The sequence below is a fragment of the Podarcis muralis genome, chromosome Z (assembly GCF_964188315.1).
Source record: "Podarcis muralis chromosome Z, rPodMur119.hap1.1, whole genome shotgun sequence".
Classification (NCBI taxonomy): Eukaryota; Metazoa; Chordata; class Lepidosauria; order Squamata; family Lacertidae; genus Podarcis; species Podarcis muralis.
In genome coordinates, this window is record NC_135673.1 from 1,964,515 (window position 1) to 1,983,177 (window position 18,663).

Below are 18,663 nucleotides of genomic sequence, written 5' to 3' on the forward strand. Positions count from 1 at the left end.
GGCATCGGGGCTGTCCTTAGTCACCGTTTTCCAGATGGAAGAGAAGCACCGCTCGCCTACTTTTCCAGGACACTATCTCCGACGGAACGGAATTACAGCCAGCTCGACAAGGAGGCATTGGCACTTGTGGCTGGAGTGAAGAGGTTTCATGAATACCTCTATGGCAGGACTTTTGACCTCATCACTGACCACAAGCCACTCCTGGGCCTCCTCGCCGGTGATCGTCCAACTCCACCGGTCCTCTCACCACGCATGCTGCGATGGACTGTTTTCCTGGCTGCCTACCACTACCGGCTCATCCACCGCCCGGGGAAATCGATGGGCCATGCCGACGCCCTCAGCCGTTGCCCTCTTCCAGCATTTGTGGAAGACCCGGCTCCAGCTTCATCGCTCCTTCTGATTGAGGATCTTCCGGCAGCGCCTGTGTCGGCTGCCACTGTGGCCTCCGCATCTGCCCAGGATCGCACCATCAGCCGGGTGCTCAACTGGGTGTGGAGGGGGTGGCCACAAGGGCCCTTTGCATCGGAGTTCCAGCCCTTCGCAACCAGACAACATGAACTCTCAGCTCATCGCGGCTGTCTGCTGTGGGGAGACCGCGTCGTGATTCCCCAGGGACTCCGTCAGCGCGTCCTGGAGGCTCTGCACGTTGGCCACCCGGGAATTGTCAAAATGAAGGCGTTGGCTCGGTGTTACGTCTGGTGGCCTAATATGGACGATGCCATCACTGCCTGGGTGTCCGCCTGTCAAGCGTGCCAGGAGTCGAGGCCTGCACCACCGGCAGCTAAGGGATACACGTGGGAGACGCCAAAGACACCCTGGTCGAGGGTGCACATCGATCTGGCTGGCCCCTTTCACGGCCGGACCTTTATGGTAGTGGTGGACGCCTATTCCAAATGGCTGGAGGTCGCCCTGATGCCCTCCACCACTACCGAAGCTGTCATCCGGGTGCTGCGAGGCCTGTTTGCAACGCATGGGTGTCCTGATGTCCTTGTCTCTGACAACGGACCGCAGTTCACATCAGGCACGTTTGAGCGGTATCTTTTGGGACTGGGCATCCGCCATGCCCTAACGGCACCCTTTCATCCATCCAGCAACGGGCAAGCGGAAAGAATGGTGCGCTCGACAAAAGAGGCACTGGCGCGCCTGGACCGGGGAGACTGGCATGAGCGGGTCGCCGAATACTTGTTCGCGCAACACATCACCCCTCATGCGGCCACAGGGAGGAGTCCTGCGGAACTGCTTATGGGCCGCCGCCTCAGGTCACCGCTCGACCGGCTACACCCAGACTTTGCCGTGGCTGAACCCCCAGGCTGTGCCAACGCACCACGGTCATTTGTCCCAGGAAACCAGGTCTTTGCCCGGAACTATGTGGGGGACATCCCTTGGGTGCCAGCCACAGTAGTGGGAGTCACTGGACCTCGCTCGTACCAGGTGGCACTCGAAGACGGGCGCTTGTGGCGACGGCACATAGACCAACTTAGGCGCAGGGTTGGGGACTTGGACACTACCGAGGTGCCCCCAACTGCGCTTGCGGCTCCAGAAGAGACACGTACAGATGGCGAGGCTCCACCTACACCTCCCTCGCAAACTGCCAGCGTGGAGCCGAACCAAGCCGTCTCAGAACAGACTCAGACCACTCCACTTGCGGAGGCTCCACTCACAGCAGCGGATCCAGGGGAGTTGGTTCCAACGCCACCTAGGGTCGCACCACAGCCTCAGCGAGAACTGTGTGGCCCTCCGGACTTGGCTACCAGTCCCCGGCGGTCTGGCAGAGTTTCCAAGCGCCCAACTCATTTAAAGGACTATGTTGTTGGACAGGTATCACTGTTGGTCTAAGTATGGGAAATGTAACCGATATGCTTTTGTGCCTAATTGAACCATTACGCGTAGTGCTGTATATAAGGAAACCATTACGATTGTAACTAACGCCTTATCTCGGTGGGGAGGGGTGTTATGTAGTGTAGTTTCACCCTGGGCCAACAGGGGGATACTGTATATAGTTTTCACTCAGGTCTGTAGATAGTTTTCACTCAGGTCCGCGGCAGTTATTTTAGGCGGGAACTCTGGGCTGTTGTGGTTACAATGTGACAGCCGGCTGCCTATAAATACAGGCCGGCTGAGCTGTTCACTGTCAGTTCTATTCCAGCTTACCATAATAAAGAGCTACTTGAAGAGATCGCTGTGCCGGCTGCTATGTCAACCCACGACTTAACATACGGCACAATCTGAATCCTCCTTCCATTGAGAGAGATGAGTGCTCTATTCACATTCGGTGGTTACCAGGAAGTGTGGGCGGGTGCAAGCGCACATGAAAGCACAAACGAGAGTGTAACACACCCTTGTGTTTTGCTTATGTTTCTGAGGCACCAAGTGGGTATACAGCCTAGGGCCCTCGTACCTACGGGACCGCCTCGCCTAGTATGCCCCACGGAGGACCTTACGGTCCGCAAATAATAACCATCTTGGAGGTCCCAGGCCTCACGGAGATTAGACTGGCCTCGACCAGGGCCAGGGCCTTTTCGGCTGTGGCCCCGACTTGGTGGAATGCTCTCCCACAAGAGACCAGGGTCCTGCGGGATCTGACATCTTTCCGCAGGGCCTGCAAGATGGAGCTGTTCCGCCAGGCCTTTGGTCGGGGTTCAGTCTGACTCCACTTCCCCCCATAAGAACTTGCACGAAAGTGGCCCCCCCAGCTTTTCTCTCAGGCTCATATAAGATCAGTATAAACAGTTAGGCCTGGTGGGCATTTAAGGTCCTCATCCCTAATTTGTGGGTTGCCATCTGATTAGATTTCACTTTGATTCTGATTTGATCTTAGAATGTATTTTAATTGATTGCTTGATTTTATGGTAATATGTTATATATTAGATGTTAGCCGCTCTGAGCCCGGTTTTGGCCAGGGAAGGTGGGGTATAAATAATTTTTTTTAATTTATTTATCTATCTATCTATCTATCTATTTATCTATATATCTATTTATTTATTATTAGTAGTATTATTATTACTACATGCATAGGCAGGGCAGCGGCAGTAGAAAAGTATCCAGTGGCCCTGCCTGTGAATGTGTCCGCCTTGTATGGCCTGGTGTACCGTATAAGGCAGGCATAGGCAAACTCGACCCTCCAGATGTTTTGGGACTACATCTCCCATGACCCCTAGCTAACAAGACCAGTGGTCAGGGATGATGGGAATTGTAGTCCCAAAACAGCTGGAGGGCCGAGGTTGCCTATGCCTGATATAAGATAATCAAGAAAGTAACTTGCTCTGCCAAGTGGTGCCATACGCCAAAAAGGGAAATAATCTAAACGCAGGAGAGCGATTGGTGGGGTGATGTTATAAGATGTTTTCAACAAGGGGAGGAGTGGGAACTGATGCACGATAGCAGGGACAGTGTGGTGTAGTGGTTAAGAGCGGTAGTCTTGTAATCTGGTGAACCGGGTTCGCTTCCTTGCTCCTCCACATGCAGCTGCTGGGTGACCTTTGGCCAGTCACACTTCTCTGAAGTCTCTCAGCCCCACTCACCTCACAGAGTGTTTGTTGTGGGGGAGGAAGGGAAAGGAGAATGTTAGCCGCTTTGAGACTCCTTAAGGCAGCGGTTCTCAACCTGTGGGTCCCCAGATGTTGTTGGACTACAACTCCCTTCATCCCTGAGCTCTGGCCTTGCTAGCTAGGGGTGATGGGAGTTGTAGTTCAACAACATCTGGGGACCCACAGGTTGAGAAAGGCTGCCTTAAGGGGAGTGAAAGGCAGAATATAAAATCCAATTCTTCAAGGACAGGCAGAAGCGGAGTAGAGTACTTGTAAAATAGGAGAAAGAGGGAAAAGAAAAGTTATAGGCAGGAGAAGGAGGGAATTGTTGTTGACTAATAATTATAATTGGGCTAACTAGCTCAGCCTTACTTCTGGACATTGCCCTAAGGAAGGTAAAAGAACAGAATTAAAAAAAGGATATGAAAAGAAAAGGAAGGGGGAAAACTGAAAAAAGGAAGAAAAATAGAAAAAATGGTGGAAAATAGTGGAGGAGAGAAAGCAGAGACAGGCAGAATCATGGTGTTTGGAGTGGCTCGTGTTTTGGCAAGTTAAGTTTTGTTATCGTATAAAGTAAAAGAAAGAACGAAGAGAAGGAAAGGAAGGAGATGGAGAGAATAAAGCGAAAGGGAAAAAGAGACCCTGTTATATTGATATAATATAAGGAAGGTAAAGAAGAAGACAGGAAAAGTAGAAAAGGGGGGTTTCTTTTTATGGTGACACATAATAAAAATTGCCACCTAATACAGCGTTGTTTTTGATGTTTGTAATAAAAGGGGAAGGGGGGCACTGTGTGGAGTGCAGATCAAAACATGGTAAGAGTAAAAGTAGTTGTTAAATTGTGCAACAAATTTAGAACCCACGTCTGGAAAAAAGAAATATGCTCTTGGCTATTTACCAGAGTACCTGAAGATGGGTTTCGTTGAAATCTGTTACAAATAAACAGCTTCCAATGTGTTTACTGTGCCACAAGACATTATCTAATGAAGCAATGAAGCCAAGTCGATTTCGAGAACATCTTGCTACATTCACAAGATAAAGATAAGCCCATTGAATATTTTCAAGAAATCTATGAAAGATTTCAAAATCGTTCAACAATAGCTGCATCGTTTCAAAAACAACATGCAAAGAATGAGGATGGATTTACTGCAGTTTATCGTGTATCACAATTAATTGCAAAAAGCCATAATATTGGAGAAACTTTGATAATACCCTCTATTAAGAATTTATTTCAACAGTAATGCATCAGGATATACCTGAAGTTTTAAAAACACTGCCCCTTAGTCATAGCACAGTAAAGAGACGCATTGATGAAATAGTGGCTAATGTTGAAAATTAGATGTTCTCCAAAATTCTTCATTTTCCATACAATTGGACAAGTCCTTCATTGCAGATAATAATGCTCTACTGATGACATATGTCCAGTATCTTGATGAAAACATTGCAAGAAGAAATGCTATTCACTGTCATTCTTATTACAGATACAAAAGAATTATCAATATTTAATGCTGTGAAATCATACTTTGCACAAAATAATATACCCTTGAATATACCTTTGTTGCACCATCAATGGTAGGTCGCTATTGTGGATGTGTTGCTTACTTGAAGGAAGAAGTGCCAAACGTTTTGTGTATTCATTGTGTTGTGCACAGACAACATATTGTAGGAAAACATTTAAATACAAGTTTCCATTCATCATTAAGTATAATAATTAGAGCTGTAAATAAGATCAAATCTAATGCCAAAGATAATAGAATGTTTTGACAGCTGTGCCAGGACAATAATAATAAATTGGATATGGAAAAACGATTTCAAGATACAGTAATACCTCCACGAACGTCCACCTCATCTAGTGTCCATTCCGGCGAGTGTCCACGGCAAACCCGGAAGTACCAGAACAGGTTACTTTTGGGTTTGTCGCTCACGCATGCGCAGAAGTGCTAAATTGCACTTCTTGCATGTGCAGAAGCACAAACTATTCTGCACATTGCGCAGATGCAGCAGTTTGCCCTGCGTCCTTTTCGGCTAGCAGCCGGGACTCCGGAACAGATCCTGGCCACAAAACGAGGTACGACTGTATTTTAAACTTGAAGCTGCATGACTGGATGATAAATCCTTTTATAGCAAATGTTGCTGAGGTTGATATAACTTGCCAAGAAGAACTATTAGAACTTAAAAATGACGACGAGAGTAAATGTAATTTCGGCAGTGGTGGATACCAAAAACTCTGGCAAAATAAAAAAATGCCTGCATTATATCCAAATATGTGGAAAATGATATTCAATTTATTGATACCTTTCCCTACCACGTATCTTGTAGAATCAGGCTTCAGTGCTGTTAATCATATTATGAGCAAACAGAGAAACCATCTGAATATCACCGAAAGAGGAAACCTTCGTTTGTCCCTTACGAAAATCGAACCAGATATCACATACTTAAGTCTCACAGCATCAGCCTCAAGGATCTCATTAATCGCCAGTTAAAAGTAATTTCAATTTATTGTTTCCACATTTAACTTCATAAAGTTAAAAACATTATAAACATGCATAAAGTAGAAATAAAAAGATAAATTTAAGTACTTTAAAAAAAACAAAAACCTCCTTTCTACTTGTGCTAAAATAATTGCGTTACTGCAGCACTGGTGGGCGGTAAGGAAATTTTACCATCAGGAAAGATGCATTAGTGGGTGGTAGGTATAAAAAGGTTGACTACCCCTGGGAAGATGCCAGCTGAGGATTATTCTCTACACAAACCTGAAAAGGCAGTTCAGTCTTCTAACCCCAGAGAGCACCTCTACAGGTCTCCTGTGAATAAATCGCCTCCCCACCACCCCTTCAGCTTAAATACTTGCCTCTCTGTGCTGAGAGGTTCCAATGAGCTGGTCTGCCATTGGCGTCTGTTGTTGGTGGACGAGCAGGAGAAGGAGCTGCGCATCTGGCAGCCACAAGCAAGCACCCAAGCAGCATGTGTTGGGCATGGCACTGCCCCACTGGGAGCTGCCGCCCAGGCAAAATGCTTCACTTTGCATCATGGATGGGCCATGCCTGGATCTGCTACTTCGTTAGATCCTTTATCACAAGGGTGGGAAACCTCAGGCCTGGGGGCCGAATACAGCCCTCCAGGCCTGTCTACCTGGCCTTCAAGACTCTCCCAAGCCCTTCTGCTGTAATTCGCTCTACTGTCCCAGAAACTCCAGCAGGTGCAGAATACTGCAGCCAGACTCCTCACAGGGTCCCTCTTCCATGGGAGCATATTCACCCAGTGCCATTTTTTGCACCTGGTTGACCCTCAAGGATTACCGAAATGTATATGCTTTGAAGCCTTGAAGTATATGTTAAGGATAGACAATATGGTAAGGCGTATAGCAATAATTGAAGTATGGTACCAATATTTTTATTGTAAACACCAAATTAAACATATTAGCAATTTTTGTTAGAAATGTGCTATTAACAATGTGTCACTTATGTGAATTACCATATTTTTTGCTCTATAAGACTCACTTTTTCCCTCCTAAAAAGTAAATGTGTGTGCGTCTTATGGAGCGAATGCAGGCTGTGCAGCTATCCCAGAAGCCAGAACAGCAAGAGGAATCGCTGCTTTCACTGCACAGCGATCCCTCTTGCTGTTCTGGCTTCTGAGATTCAGAATATTTTTTTCTTGTTTTCCTCCTTCAAAAACTAGGTGCATCTTGTGGTCTGGTGCATCTTATAGAGCAAAAAATACGGTAGTTTATGCTTATGAATATAACAAATAAGTGTTGCCGACCCCCCGCAAATGGCAACTAGACATTCTGTTTTGGCGCTCACAACCCAGGTCCCAGGAGCCATTGGGCTCCTAGCTTTTCTATCCCAGTTTCTAATGCTGCTTGTTGCCTGTTTTCAAATTGTGTGCAAGGAAGATTGAATGTACTAAAGTTTAGGGCAGCTCCGAGGGCCACGTTAGCCTTCCAGGGGCAGCATGCCAGTAGTGGGGTGTGATGAGAGGCAAAGTGGGGGAGCAGCCATGGATGTGACTCTTTACCTTTGAAGGTTAGGCTTTACAGTCGTACCCAAACGCCTTGTGAGTCGAGTGTTTTGGCTCGCGAACACCACAAACCCAGAATCGAGTGTTCTGGTTTGCGAACACTCTTTGGTACCTGAATGTCTGACGCAGCTTATGTGACTTCCAGTTGGCTGCAGGAGCTTCAGGGGTCCCTTTATCTTTACTTGTAGTAACTTGTAGAGTCTGCTGTAAATAATAAACACCTCTAAGTAAACAAGTTACTGGTAGCAGCGTCTGGTTCCTGCTTCGCCCATCCTGCCTGCAACTGATTCCTTTCTGGAACTCTGAGTATGCTCTGCTAAGGTCTGGCTAAGGTCCTGCAACAGGTCAAAGTTGCAAAACACCAACAAGCTCTGCAGCCGCTGCTCCTTCTGGGAGTGTTAGCTGGTCCAGGCACTCACAAGGAGCAGTTACTCTTCTGAACATTTTGGTGTTCTGGGTAGATTTGTTGGTCTATGTTTTGGAAGCTTGAGTATGGAAACAGAGGCTGGGATCCAAAGAACTGGTTCTACGTGCTTCTCTACAAGCAGTGCTTCCTAGCAAGACAGGAAGGTGCCTTTTGCACCAAGCCCGATCAGTGGTCCCTCTAGTCTAGTAATTGCCTGCTTCTGACTGACAGGACCTCTCCAGAATCTCCAGCAGAGGTGGGCCTTTCCCTTCACCTGCCATCTGATTATTTTTAATTGGTGATAATGTGATGGAACCCTGGGGCTGTGTGTGTGCAAAGCAGGGGCAGATATAGGTTACCTGTGTCACAGGGCAATGTTGTTTTTAGAGCTGAAGGGAATTTCAGTACAGTAGCATGTACTATGGGAGCTGGAAGGACCCCAGTAGATATACTGGCTGCATTTGGACTTTGTGCTCAGTTGTCACCCGTGGTTAAGCATTCCATTTGTTTGCTAGCAAGGTATCTTTCCTCTGGTCAGCTCTGCAAACCTTCATTCTGATCTCTGTCTCTCCCCTACCCAGAAAAAGAGTTCAATTTACAACATCAGTTCCCAGCACCGAAACTCGGGGCTTCTCAGAGCCGCTCTCTCTCTCCTGTGACCCAGGTGCACAGTTTCCGACTGTGACAGATGCCACCAGAGAGCACCTTGGACAGAGGCCAGGAATTAAAATTATACTGCAGAAGGAACACAATGCGCTTTCTAATTTTTCAGCTGTGTAGTGAGAGAAGCTACCTGCACAATGTCTTCTATTTTAAACATTTTTGTATGGAGGTGTGGATTTCTTGCTCTGGAGAAGCGTTTTGGGAGAGAGGGATGGATTCCTCAGCTGCCTCAGTCTTAACACAAAGGTGTTTCTTGTAATCTGCTTAAAATGAGCAGTCTCTGCCCAGATACCTTTCTGTTTTTTGTTTCCTTTCTCTCTGCTGGGAGGAAAGGCCGGTTGAACAAGCTCTAACAATGATACCTGTCAAACTCGTCCTCCTTGCTAGCGAAGCACGGAGGTTCTGTAAAGCTGCATTGTTGCTGCACCTCCAAATTAGCCACAGGTTAACGAGTGCAGTTTTCTCAGTGTGACAGCGTTCTGATAAACCACGGTGTGTTTGTCAGCACTTGCAAGCTCCTCTGGGTTTTCCAAAGAGGTCGCTTGAGCTTGGTGCATCCAAGATACTTGACAGAGGTAAGACTTGAATTCTGGGGTGGGATGTGGGCACATCCAGTAATTTAGCAGGAAAGCTTCAAGGACGGCACTGTTGATGGCGAGATGGGATTGCAGGAAAATAGTAAAACGTATTGCATTCTGGCTGGATGGGTGTCAAAGTAGGAACGAGGCCAGGAAGGAAACCTCAAGCTTTGAGTTAGGGAGTGGGATTGGACATGGCTGCTTTGAGAATCTGCTTGGCAAGCCAAGAACTCTGGTGGTTTCTGAGCAGGAATGACCTATATCAGTGGGGCTTCTGAAAAGGGGTGTTCTCACCCTAAGCATGATCGAGGTGGGTTTGACCTCAGAGTAGCTAGCTTTCCAGCCTATTCCTTGTATGATTTCATTTCACTAGAATTTGAAACTTAATTCCATTGATCTAGTTTTGCCTGCTGGGCGAGTTTGCATGTATTTCTAAGCTGTAAATTTTGATTTAGTAAGCAGTGAAGTGGGGTTGAACGCCTCCAAAGTGGAAAACTTTCTAGTGCTTTGTTGCGGGGGGGGGGGGTAATCGCTCCCTCATTTTATGAGTTCATTAGTAACAATGGGTGGGTGTTGCTTACAACACACAAGTAAAATACAAACTTTGTTTGCTAAATACAAAGTAAAGTAAACATGCTTAAACTAGGTCATTCCATAGGATATAAGAAAAGTTTCCAGTGTAAACTGAAAATGTTTGCTTTTGCATTTTTGGCATATTTGCATTTTTCTCTGTAAAGCCCATGTCACTGTATGCTGCACTCTGCATGCGCAGTGCATGTTAACATTTTCAGGCTGTGCACCCCACATCAGTCTTCTTACTAGTGGGTAAACATGCCACAAAGGATTTAACTTAGTGTGATTCCAGAAGTCAGAATTGTGGATTGTTTCTCCCCAGTGAATCATAGAATTGTAGAGTTGGAAATGAGCACCCCAAGGGCCATCTAGTCCAGCCCTCTGTAATGGCAGGAAACATAGCTTAAGGACCCCTAACAGGTGGCCATCTGAGCTCTGCTTAAAACCCCCCAGTGAAGGATAGCCCACCCGTTTCCGAGATAGTCGATTCCATTATCAGACAGCTCATTCTCCTTAAGCCTACACCAATGGTTGAAGGCTGACTAGCGGTCATTATTCGTTAAGGAGAAATGAGCCTTGATTCCAGGTCCATCTGCTACACTAACTCCGGGGTGTGAAAGCTCAGGCCAGGGGCCAAATACGTCCCTACAAGCCTCTCTGTCTGGCCCCTGAGACTCTGCATTCCCATTCAGCATCACTCACTCTCCCTAGGCCACACACCAGCCCTACTTAATGCCCCCCTTGAGTGTTTTGGCTTGGCTTGACTGTGTCCTTGAACCTCTGGTTATGCCCCCTGGTTGTCTGGATGGAGGGTAGAGAGGTGGTGCAGCCTAGGGCTTGCCGATCGCATGGTCGGCGGTTCGAATCCCTGCGGCAGGGTGCGCTCCCATTGCTCGGTCCCAGCGCCTGCCAACCTAGCAGTTTGAAAGCACCCCCGGGTGTAAGTAGATAAATAGGGACCGCTTACTGGCGGGGAGGTAAACGGCGTTCGGTGTGCGGCTCTGGCTCGCCAGATGCAGCTTTGTCACGCTGGCCACGTGACCCGGAAGTGTCTGCGGACAGCGCTGGCCCCCGGCCTCTTAAGTGAGATGGGCGCACAACCCTAGAGTCTGTCAAGACTGGCCCGTACGGGCAGGGGTACCTTTACCTTTATAATAATAGAATTGTAGAATTGGAAGGAATCTTGGCCTCTGGGAGTTGTCTCCTGTGACAAGGGTCATCTGCAATGCAGGAATGCAGGTGCTGACCTTTAAAGCCCTAAACAGCCTCGGCCCTGTATACCTGAAGGAGTGTCTCCACCCCCATTGTTCTGCCCGGACACTGAGGTCCAGCGCTGAGGGCCTTCTGGTGGTTCCCTCGCTGTGAGAAGCAAAGCTACAGGGAACTAGGCAGAGGGCCTTCTCGGTAGTGGCACCCGCCCTGTGGAACGCCCACCCACCCACCAGATGTCAAGGAAATAAGCAACTGTCTTATCTTTAAAAGGCATCTGAAGGCAGCCCTGTTTAGGGAAGTTTTTAATATTTAATGCTATATTGTTTTTAACACTCGATTGGGAGCCGGCTGGGGAAACTCAGCCAGATGGGCGGGGTATAAATAATAAATTATTATTATTATTTTGCCCAACATGGGGCTCAAACTCACAACCCTGAGATTCAGTCCCAGGGATGTCAAAACTTAACTTATTTGCCATTGCATTTTATGAAAGTTAACATAAGGAGAGCCAAAATCCCATCTGGTCCAAGATCCTGTTACCACACTGGCCAGTCGGATTCATGTGGGACCTGAGTTCAGCAGCACCTGTCTCCACCTGCGGTACCCAACAAAAGAGCCATGCTGTCTCTGGCACTTGAAGCAGAACGTGGACATCATGGCTAGTAGCCACTGCTAGCTCCGCCCCACCCCCGCGGACTTGTCTGAACCTCTTTAAAAGACATCCACGTTGATTCTCTGGTGGGAGCAGAGTCTGTCGTTTAGCTGTGCAAATAAGCACTTTCTTTTGCGCGTCCTGAGTCTTACGACAATTAAGTTTCATTTGGATGGCTCCACAAGGTTATACACACAGGTCCTGCTACCCTGGTGCTCATTTATATGAAAATTCACTTATCCAAACACGAGGAATTAGTAACCTCACTATACAAACCACATATCCCGATATCCAGGCAGCTGGACCCGCATGTAGTACTGCAAACAGACAAGCAGCCTTAAACAATCCTTACTTTTTGTGTTTTGCTGGTCTGTGGCGCCCGTTTTGTTAGAAACCACAGTGGGAAGGAGGGAAGGAGATCGGATAAATAAGAGAGCACTTATTCCTTCCTTGTTTGCCTTTTGCAAGGTTTCAGAGGGTTTCCCCGGTTTTATTCGATCATTTTGGGGTGGTCAGAAACATATTAGAAATTTTCCCATGGGAATCAATGGGAATTGTTGACTTGTTATGCAATTGCTTGCCTAACACACAGTTTCCTGACATTGTGATTGGATGGGGGGACCTGCATATCGCATTAATGGGGAGGAAAATGTCTCTTTCAACACCATGCACAATATTAAGACACCTCTTACATTATACCCCTTCTTGCTCCCCAGCCCCATAACTAACCCTCCCCACAAAAAAGGTTACTGCCTTTCCTCAGAGGGAAGTTGCTCCAGCTCTGGATCTTTGCTAAACAACAATCCTTTCTGAAGTGAGGAGGCCAGAGCTGTGCACAATGTTCCATGCGCAGCCGCACCATAGATTTGAATAGCGGTGCTGTGATATTGGCGGTTTATTTTTGATCCCTTTCCTAATGATTCCCAGTATGGAATTCTCCCTTTTTGCAGCTGCCTGCACGCTGTGCTGACCTGAATATGAAATAATTATCCATTGGGTTGCTGTCTATCAAACAGTCTCTCTTGCCCTATCCCCCAACCCTTTATTTGAGGTAATAAACTTCTGCTTGGCAACAACAAGGGGATGGTGTGTGTGTGTGGGGGGGTGATTTGAAAGCAGGCAAAGGCACTCTTTGGCGGTTGGACCATGACTGGGCATAATCAAACCATTGTACCCACCAAGAGAGAGACAGAGAGTGCCAAGGCAGGGCATAGAGGATCCCAGCAATTAAATGGGGGGGGGGGAGGCGGTGGCAAATGACATATTTAGACAGAGCGAAACAGAATTGACAAACAAGCAAAGATAATTGCAACTTGCAAACCTCCCGGACAAAATCCAGCAGTTCTGCAGGAAAACATATATTTGCAGGCTTCCCAGCTGTAAATTCAGCAATGGGGCAGAAGGGGCAGAGAGAAAAGAGAAGGCAAATGTGAGGACCAAGTAGGGCAGCTGAGAAAGGTTAGAAATGTGTTCTCTGGAAATGCACGGCTTTTACAGATAAAACAGGCGTCAGGTTATAAGGATGCAAACGAAATTCGAGAATCTGTGCACTGGGCTTCCCTTTCGCCATCGTTCTCAGGGTCATTCCTTCGGCAGGTAGAAGCCCTTCGAAGAGAAAGGCCAGGTATATGGTGCAAATATGTACCTGAACATCGGTCATGGATGCTTTAGTTGATATTTCTGCATTGCAGGTGGTTAGACTAGACTAGATGGCTCTTCCAACTCTACAGTTCTTGATTCAGCATGTGGAGAGAGAGAATCTGGCTCCGGCAGGGATTTATTTCTTTTAAAAAAGTTTCATTTATATCGCCACCTTTTCTCCAAAGAGCTAATAGTGATGTATGTACTCCCCCCCCTCCTTTTTATCCTCACAACCACCTTGTGAGGTAGGGTAAACTGAGAAGTGGTGTCTGGGCCCCTTGGGTTTCATGACTGAATGGTGATTTGAACCTGGGTCTCTGGGTCCTCATAGAGAGCTCTAACCACTAAGCCACACTGGATCTCACGAGGATACTCTGGTGGCATATAATAGGTAAGAATAAAATTAAGCAGGCCACAAAAAGTGCTCCACTAAAACAAATTTCTAAATAAAACGTTGAATTTATTTGAAAATAACATTTAAACTGCACTAAGTGCACTTTATTGATTCTTCCCCTGCTCCTTCCCGATAAAATATTTCAGTTCAGCTGTTTTTTTCCTGTTGGTGGTGGTGGTGGGGAATTCAGATATTTATGCAGCGCATGACATTAATATAAAATACTTTGTTGTTGTTAGTTTTGTTTACTGAGCAGAAGTCAAACAAACATGCCAGATCTGATCTCCCATTGATTTTAGGGCAGCAGAAATTTCCGCAGAACATTTCTCATGCTCAGAATGTGTTTTCCTGAATAACCACCGAAGCTTAGAGGGTAGGCAGTGCTGGAAATTCTCTGGGCTGGCCAGTTCTGGTGAAGGGGGCTCATAGTGGCTTCCATCTTCCGTGGGGGCTTCTGTTTTTCACAAAACAGCATAGCTTCTGCTCCCCCCTAAACCTCCCCCACCCCATATTTCAGATTTGTTTCCAGTGGTATATGAAAGTATGGGACGTTGCATTGCTTGAAAATTGTTCAAATTAAGAGTTCTTAGAGGCCAGACTAAAAAAGATATATGGTATGATTTTGGGATGTAAGGCTATAATGCAGGAACATGCACAGTCTCCATCTCCAGCCTCTAAGTGGATTTGGATGGTTTGAGTTCTGCCGGTTTCCATACGCCCTTCTTAGCGTTTCCAGTTCCCTAGGCCCCAAAATGGAAAAATGGGACAGAAAGTTCAAAAATTGATTCAGATGCTTGCCCGATGTACTTACCAGAGTAGATCACTCATGCAAGATGTTTATTATGCACAGGCCCAGAAAGTCAACTTCAAGTTTTATTTCTTACAGTTAACTTTTGTTTTCTTTTTTTTATACAGTTGGTATTAAACTGTTTCTTACTTTCCTGTATGCTGAAAATCATTTTTTTTAAAAAAAGTTACTTGAAAACACAGTGTGGCTTCTGTTTCCCCCCATCAGCTCCCCCCCCCCCCCCCATATTCTCACATTCCGGATTTGTTCCCAATCTCTCACCACTTTCGACTTCAGCTTTCTGTTTCTGAAACACGCCCCTCCTCCTTCTCTGTGCTTTTTTTGCAGGTGTGCTGCAGAGTCTGACTTCTGGAGCATTGCACCTGCGTGACCTCCTGAGCCGTCAAGCGACTGAGAGGCTTATGAGGAGGTTCTGGCAGGCGAAACAGTGCCTAGCGAAGACACCCCGGAGGAGGGAGAAGGAGAAAGAGGAAGGGGAAGGGTACCAGAGCTGAAGCTTACTGTAGCCAGCCATGGTAGGTCCCCATGGCTGCAGGCGCTGGGGCAATGAGCAGGCAGGAAGGAGGCCGTGGGAAGGCTTCCTCCCTCTCTCCCTCTCCCTTCCTGGCCTGCTAGCAGACTTGCCAAAACAGCTTCCGGGGGAGAAGGAGGAGACGCTGCTGAGTTAAAAGGGAGGTGGTCTGGCACCACTCTCAAGCAGAGCAAAATGGTCTTTGATTTATGGCTGGGGCATCATCAAAACCGAGGGAGCACGGAGGCTGCAGTCTATGAATTATTGAGTGAAGGCATTGGGGGGGGGGGGAGAACGCTCAAGAATAAAGTGACTCTTTTTTTTGCTGGAAGTGGCACCAGCTATCCTGCTTGAGAGAGTGGCGCAGGCGACCTTGAACTCTGCTGGGTTGTATAACCAAATGCTGATGCTCTCAGCTCAGGCCAGCCCTTTCCCTGCCCTTCCGCAAGGTGAAACCCCTGCTGTGGGCTTGGGATGTGGGCTTTCAAACTCACCTGCCCAGTCACAGGGATTCCAGGGATGCTGCTTTTGGTCCCCACTCCTCCTTTCCCCTTTTTGGTTGTAGAGCGCCGAGAGAGAGGAGAAAGGCAGCTGTGCCTTCCTGGACTTGAACTATTGCCATGTTCTGCCCTTTCTTTAAAATCTATTTTGGACCAATGGCTGACGAGCAGGAGGGGGTGTAGGGCTGGTGGCACACTCACAATTAATGAATTCCTGCTGGCCAACTGATGGGAGAGCATCCCAAGCCTATTGATTTCTTCTTCTGGTCCTCCAAATGTTATTGCTAAGAGACAGAGTGGAAGGAAGGAAGGGGAAAGAACATGTTTCAGGTGCCAGTTCAGAAGCAAATGGGAGACAGAGTTTCAAGAGGATTTATTGCCTGCCAGTGCATCTGAGTCAGAAGCAGCCTGGAAATCCATGAGCCATAGGGCAATGGAGTGGAGGTTTTCATTGCTCTGGTGCCCTTCTGCTTCCCCTCTTCTCCTGTGGGTGGCGGAGGCAGGAGAGGGAGGGTAGCTGAGCGCCAGGAGGGGCACTGCTGAGAGGGGTCGCTTCCTCTTCCTCCTCCTCCAAATCTTGTGGGGATGAAGACAGATGAAGACTGAACAATTCTGGACTTGCATTTGCTTAAGGATATAAAGTCCTCCAGGATTGGGTCAGAGGCCTGTCTCAGGCTTTCCTAACCTGGTTCCTCCCAGATATGGTTGGATCAATCACATCCCATTATCTTTAACTATTGCCCATGCCAGCTGGGGCTGGTGGGAGCTGGGACTCTGACCAACAAAATCTGGAGGGCACTAGGTTGGGAAAGACTGGCCTGTGCAGCCCAGCATCCTGTTTCCAAGAGTGGTCAGCCAGATCCACGCAAGAAACATCAAACAGGACAAGGAGACAGTTGCACTCTCATGCTGCTGTTCCCCAGTATATGGCATTCAGACTGTCTCTGGACATTTGGTGATCATAACCAATTGCTGCTGGTAGACCACCAGCACCTCCTCTTCCTCCTCCAGTGCATTATTAAACTATGGAACTCACTCCCATGGGAGGCAGTGATGGCCACCTACTTGGATGGCTTTAAAAGAGAAGTGGACAAATCCATGGAGGAAGTGAGGGCTGTCAATGTTTGCTAGTCATTTACCTCCACAGTTGGAGGCACCTTCAGATCAGTGGTCAGACTTGGGATAAGGTAGCTCCCTACTGCTAGTTCTTAGGGAACATAAGAGGAGGTCCACTCTTTCAAGCCAATGGCCCATCTAGACCAGCATCCTGTTCCCACAGTGACTACTCAGATGCCCCTGTGGGGAACCCACAAGCAGGACCCAGGCACAAGAGCCCTCTCCCTTCCTGCATCTTCTTCCAGTCACTGGTGTTCAGAAGCATTGATGTCCCTGGCTGTAGAGGCCTAGCCTAGCCAACATGGCCAGTAGACATTGGCTTTGGGATTCCGTTTGTTTGTTTCTTTTGGTTTTAAAGCAGACTCCACAGGTTTGAACAGGTGTTGTGCCTCCTTCTGATAGGTTTGTCTGCTGCCATTGGGGCAGAAGTGTGATGCTCTAAAATGCCCAGCAGGTTTGAGTCAGCCATCCCTTTTGCAAATAATACCCTCATCCTCTCGTTTCACAAAAGAAGAGCTGTTGACAAATTCTTTTGCCTCCTCCCACCTTCTTTCTCCCTGTTATTTCCTAACCCTCTCAACAGAGATCCATCCGATCGTTTGCAAACGATGACCGGCACGTGATGATGAAGCACTCAACCATTTACCCGTCTCCAGAAGAACTCGAAGCTGTCCAGAACATGGTTTCCACAGTGGAGTGCGCCCTCAAGCAGGTCTCCGATTGGATGGATGAAATGAGCAGGTCCAGTAGGGCCGAGGGCAGCATGGACAGCAAGGAGGAGCCTTCAGACGTGGGCAGCGGCAAGTGAGTGGCTTAAAATGGGCTCCCTAAAAGGGCTAAGGTTTATTGAAGCCCCATTCTTCAATCTGCTTTATGTTCAGAAAATAACTCAAGTGGCGTAAATAAAAATATGGAAACATGCAGTAAGATACAGTGGTGCCTCGCAAGACGAAAGGAATCCGTTCCGCGATTCTCTTCGTCTAGCGGTTTTTTCATCTTGCGAAGCAACCCCATTAGCGGCTAAGCGGATTAGTGCTATTAGCGGCTTAGCGGCTATTAAAGGATTAGCGGCTAAACTGCTAAAAGGCTATCAGCGGCTTAGAAAAGGCCCGCAAGAAAAACCCCCGCAAGACGTTTTGTCTTGCGAAGCATGCCCATAGGGAAAATCGTCTTGCGAAGCAACTCAGAAACAGAAAACCCTTTCGTCTAGCGGGTTTTCCGTCTTGCGAGGCATTCGTCTTGCGGGGCACCACTGTATAATCATATATATGTATAGTGTATTATATTGCATTATGTCATATCTAATTTATAATAGGTAATATAATATGTTATTACAGTTGGATCCCTCTTTCTGAATGCTCACATTGCGAAAATTCACTTATCTGAACATGAGGAATTGGTACTCAAAGCTCGTTATATACACTGCAGACTCCAGATATCCGAACAGAGAACATTTTTCCCTTTCTTGCTTTCTTTTTGCTGGTTAGCTGAGGACCTGTACTGATCTGTACTTTAGTAAGACTTCAGGGAGTTTTTCTGGGTTTTCCCAGTTGGTTTTTTGTTTTTTGGCTTGGGGTGTGTGTCAAAATTTGGGCATACATGATGGGGAGAGCACTTGTGTGTTTAAAGCTCTTGAGAGTTCCTTAACTATTAGAGCTGTAAAGTGTGTCGCTTGAGTTGAATCCAAAACTGCTGGTACTCCAAATCTAGGAATTATTTCATTTCAAGTAGTTTCTTGACTACTTCCTGAGCTGTACAGTTGTGGCATGGGAATGCCTAAACTCATCCAGTGAGCTGGTCCACAAACACCAATATATGTTTGTATCTGTTACTGGGTGGTAATTCTGCAAAGTCCACTGACAGTCTTTCCATTAGGTACTGGGCCCATGGGCGACCTCCTATTGGTGCGGGGGTACATCATAGCTATAGACTATAGAGTATGCCTCCATGAACAGCCCTCAAGCCACTATAGTCCTCGCCATCAGGTGAGCCTCACCTCCCATTTGGGCTTTGGATTGTAATTCTTTCAGTAAAAGTCTGAGAAGGGGTGTAGTCACCA

General features: G+C 47.2%; 1 protein-coding gene across 9 annotated transcripts in view; it reads left to right on the forward strand.

Annotated features, from left to right (window-relative positions):
- STRBP (spermatid perinuclear RNA binding protein) overlaps positions 1-18,663 on the forward strand; it is a 155,617-nt gene that overhangs the window by 46,252 nt on the left and 90,702 nt on the right. For 7 of the 9 annotated variants that reach the window (XM_028715978.2, XM_028715979.2, XM_077922688.1 and 4 more), the window contains exon 2: positions 17,188-17,408. In XM_028715978.2, the coding sequence (XP_028571811.2) occupies positions 17,188-17,408 (221 nt within the window). Of the gene's footprint in view, positions 1-9,090; positions 9,195-14,804; positions 14,993-17,187; positions 17,409-18,663 lie in introns of those variants that run through there. The other 2 variants (XM_028715984.2, XM_028715983.2) reach the window with 2 other exon arrangements.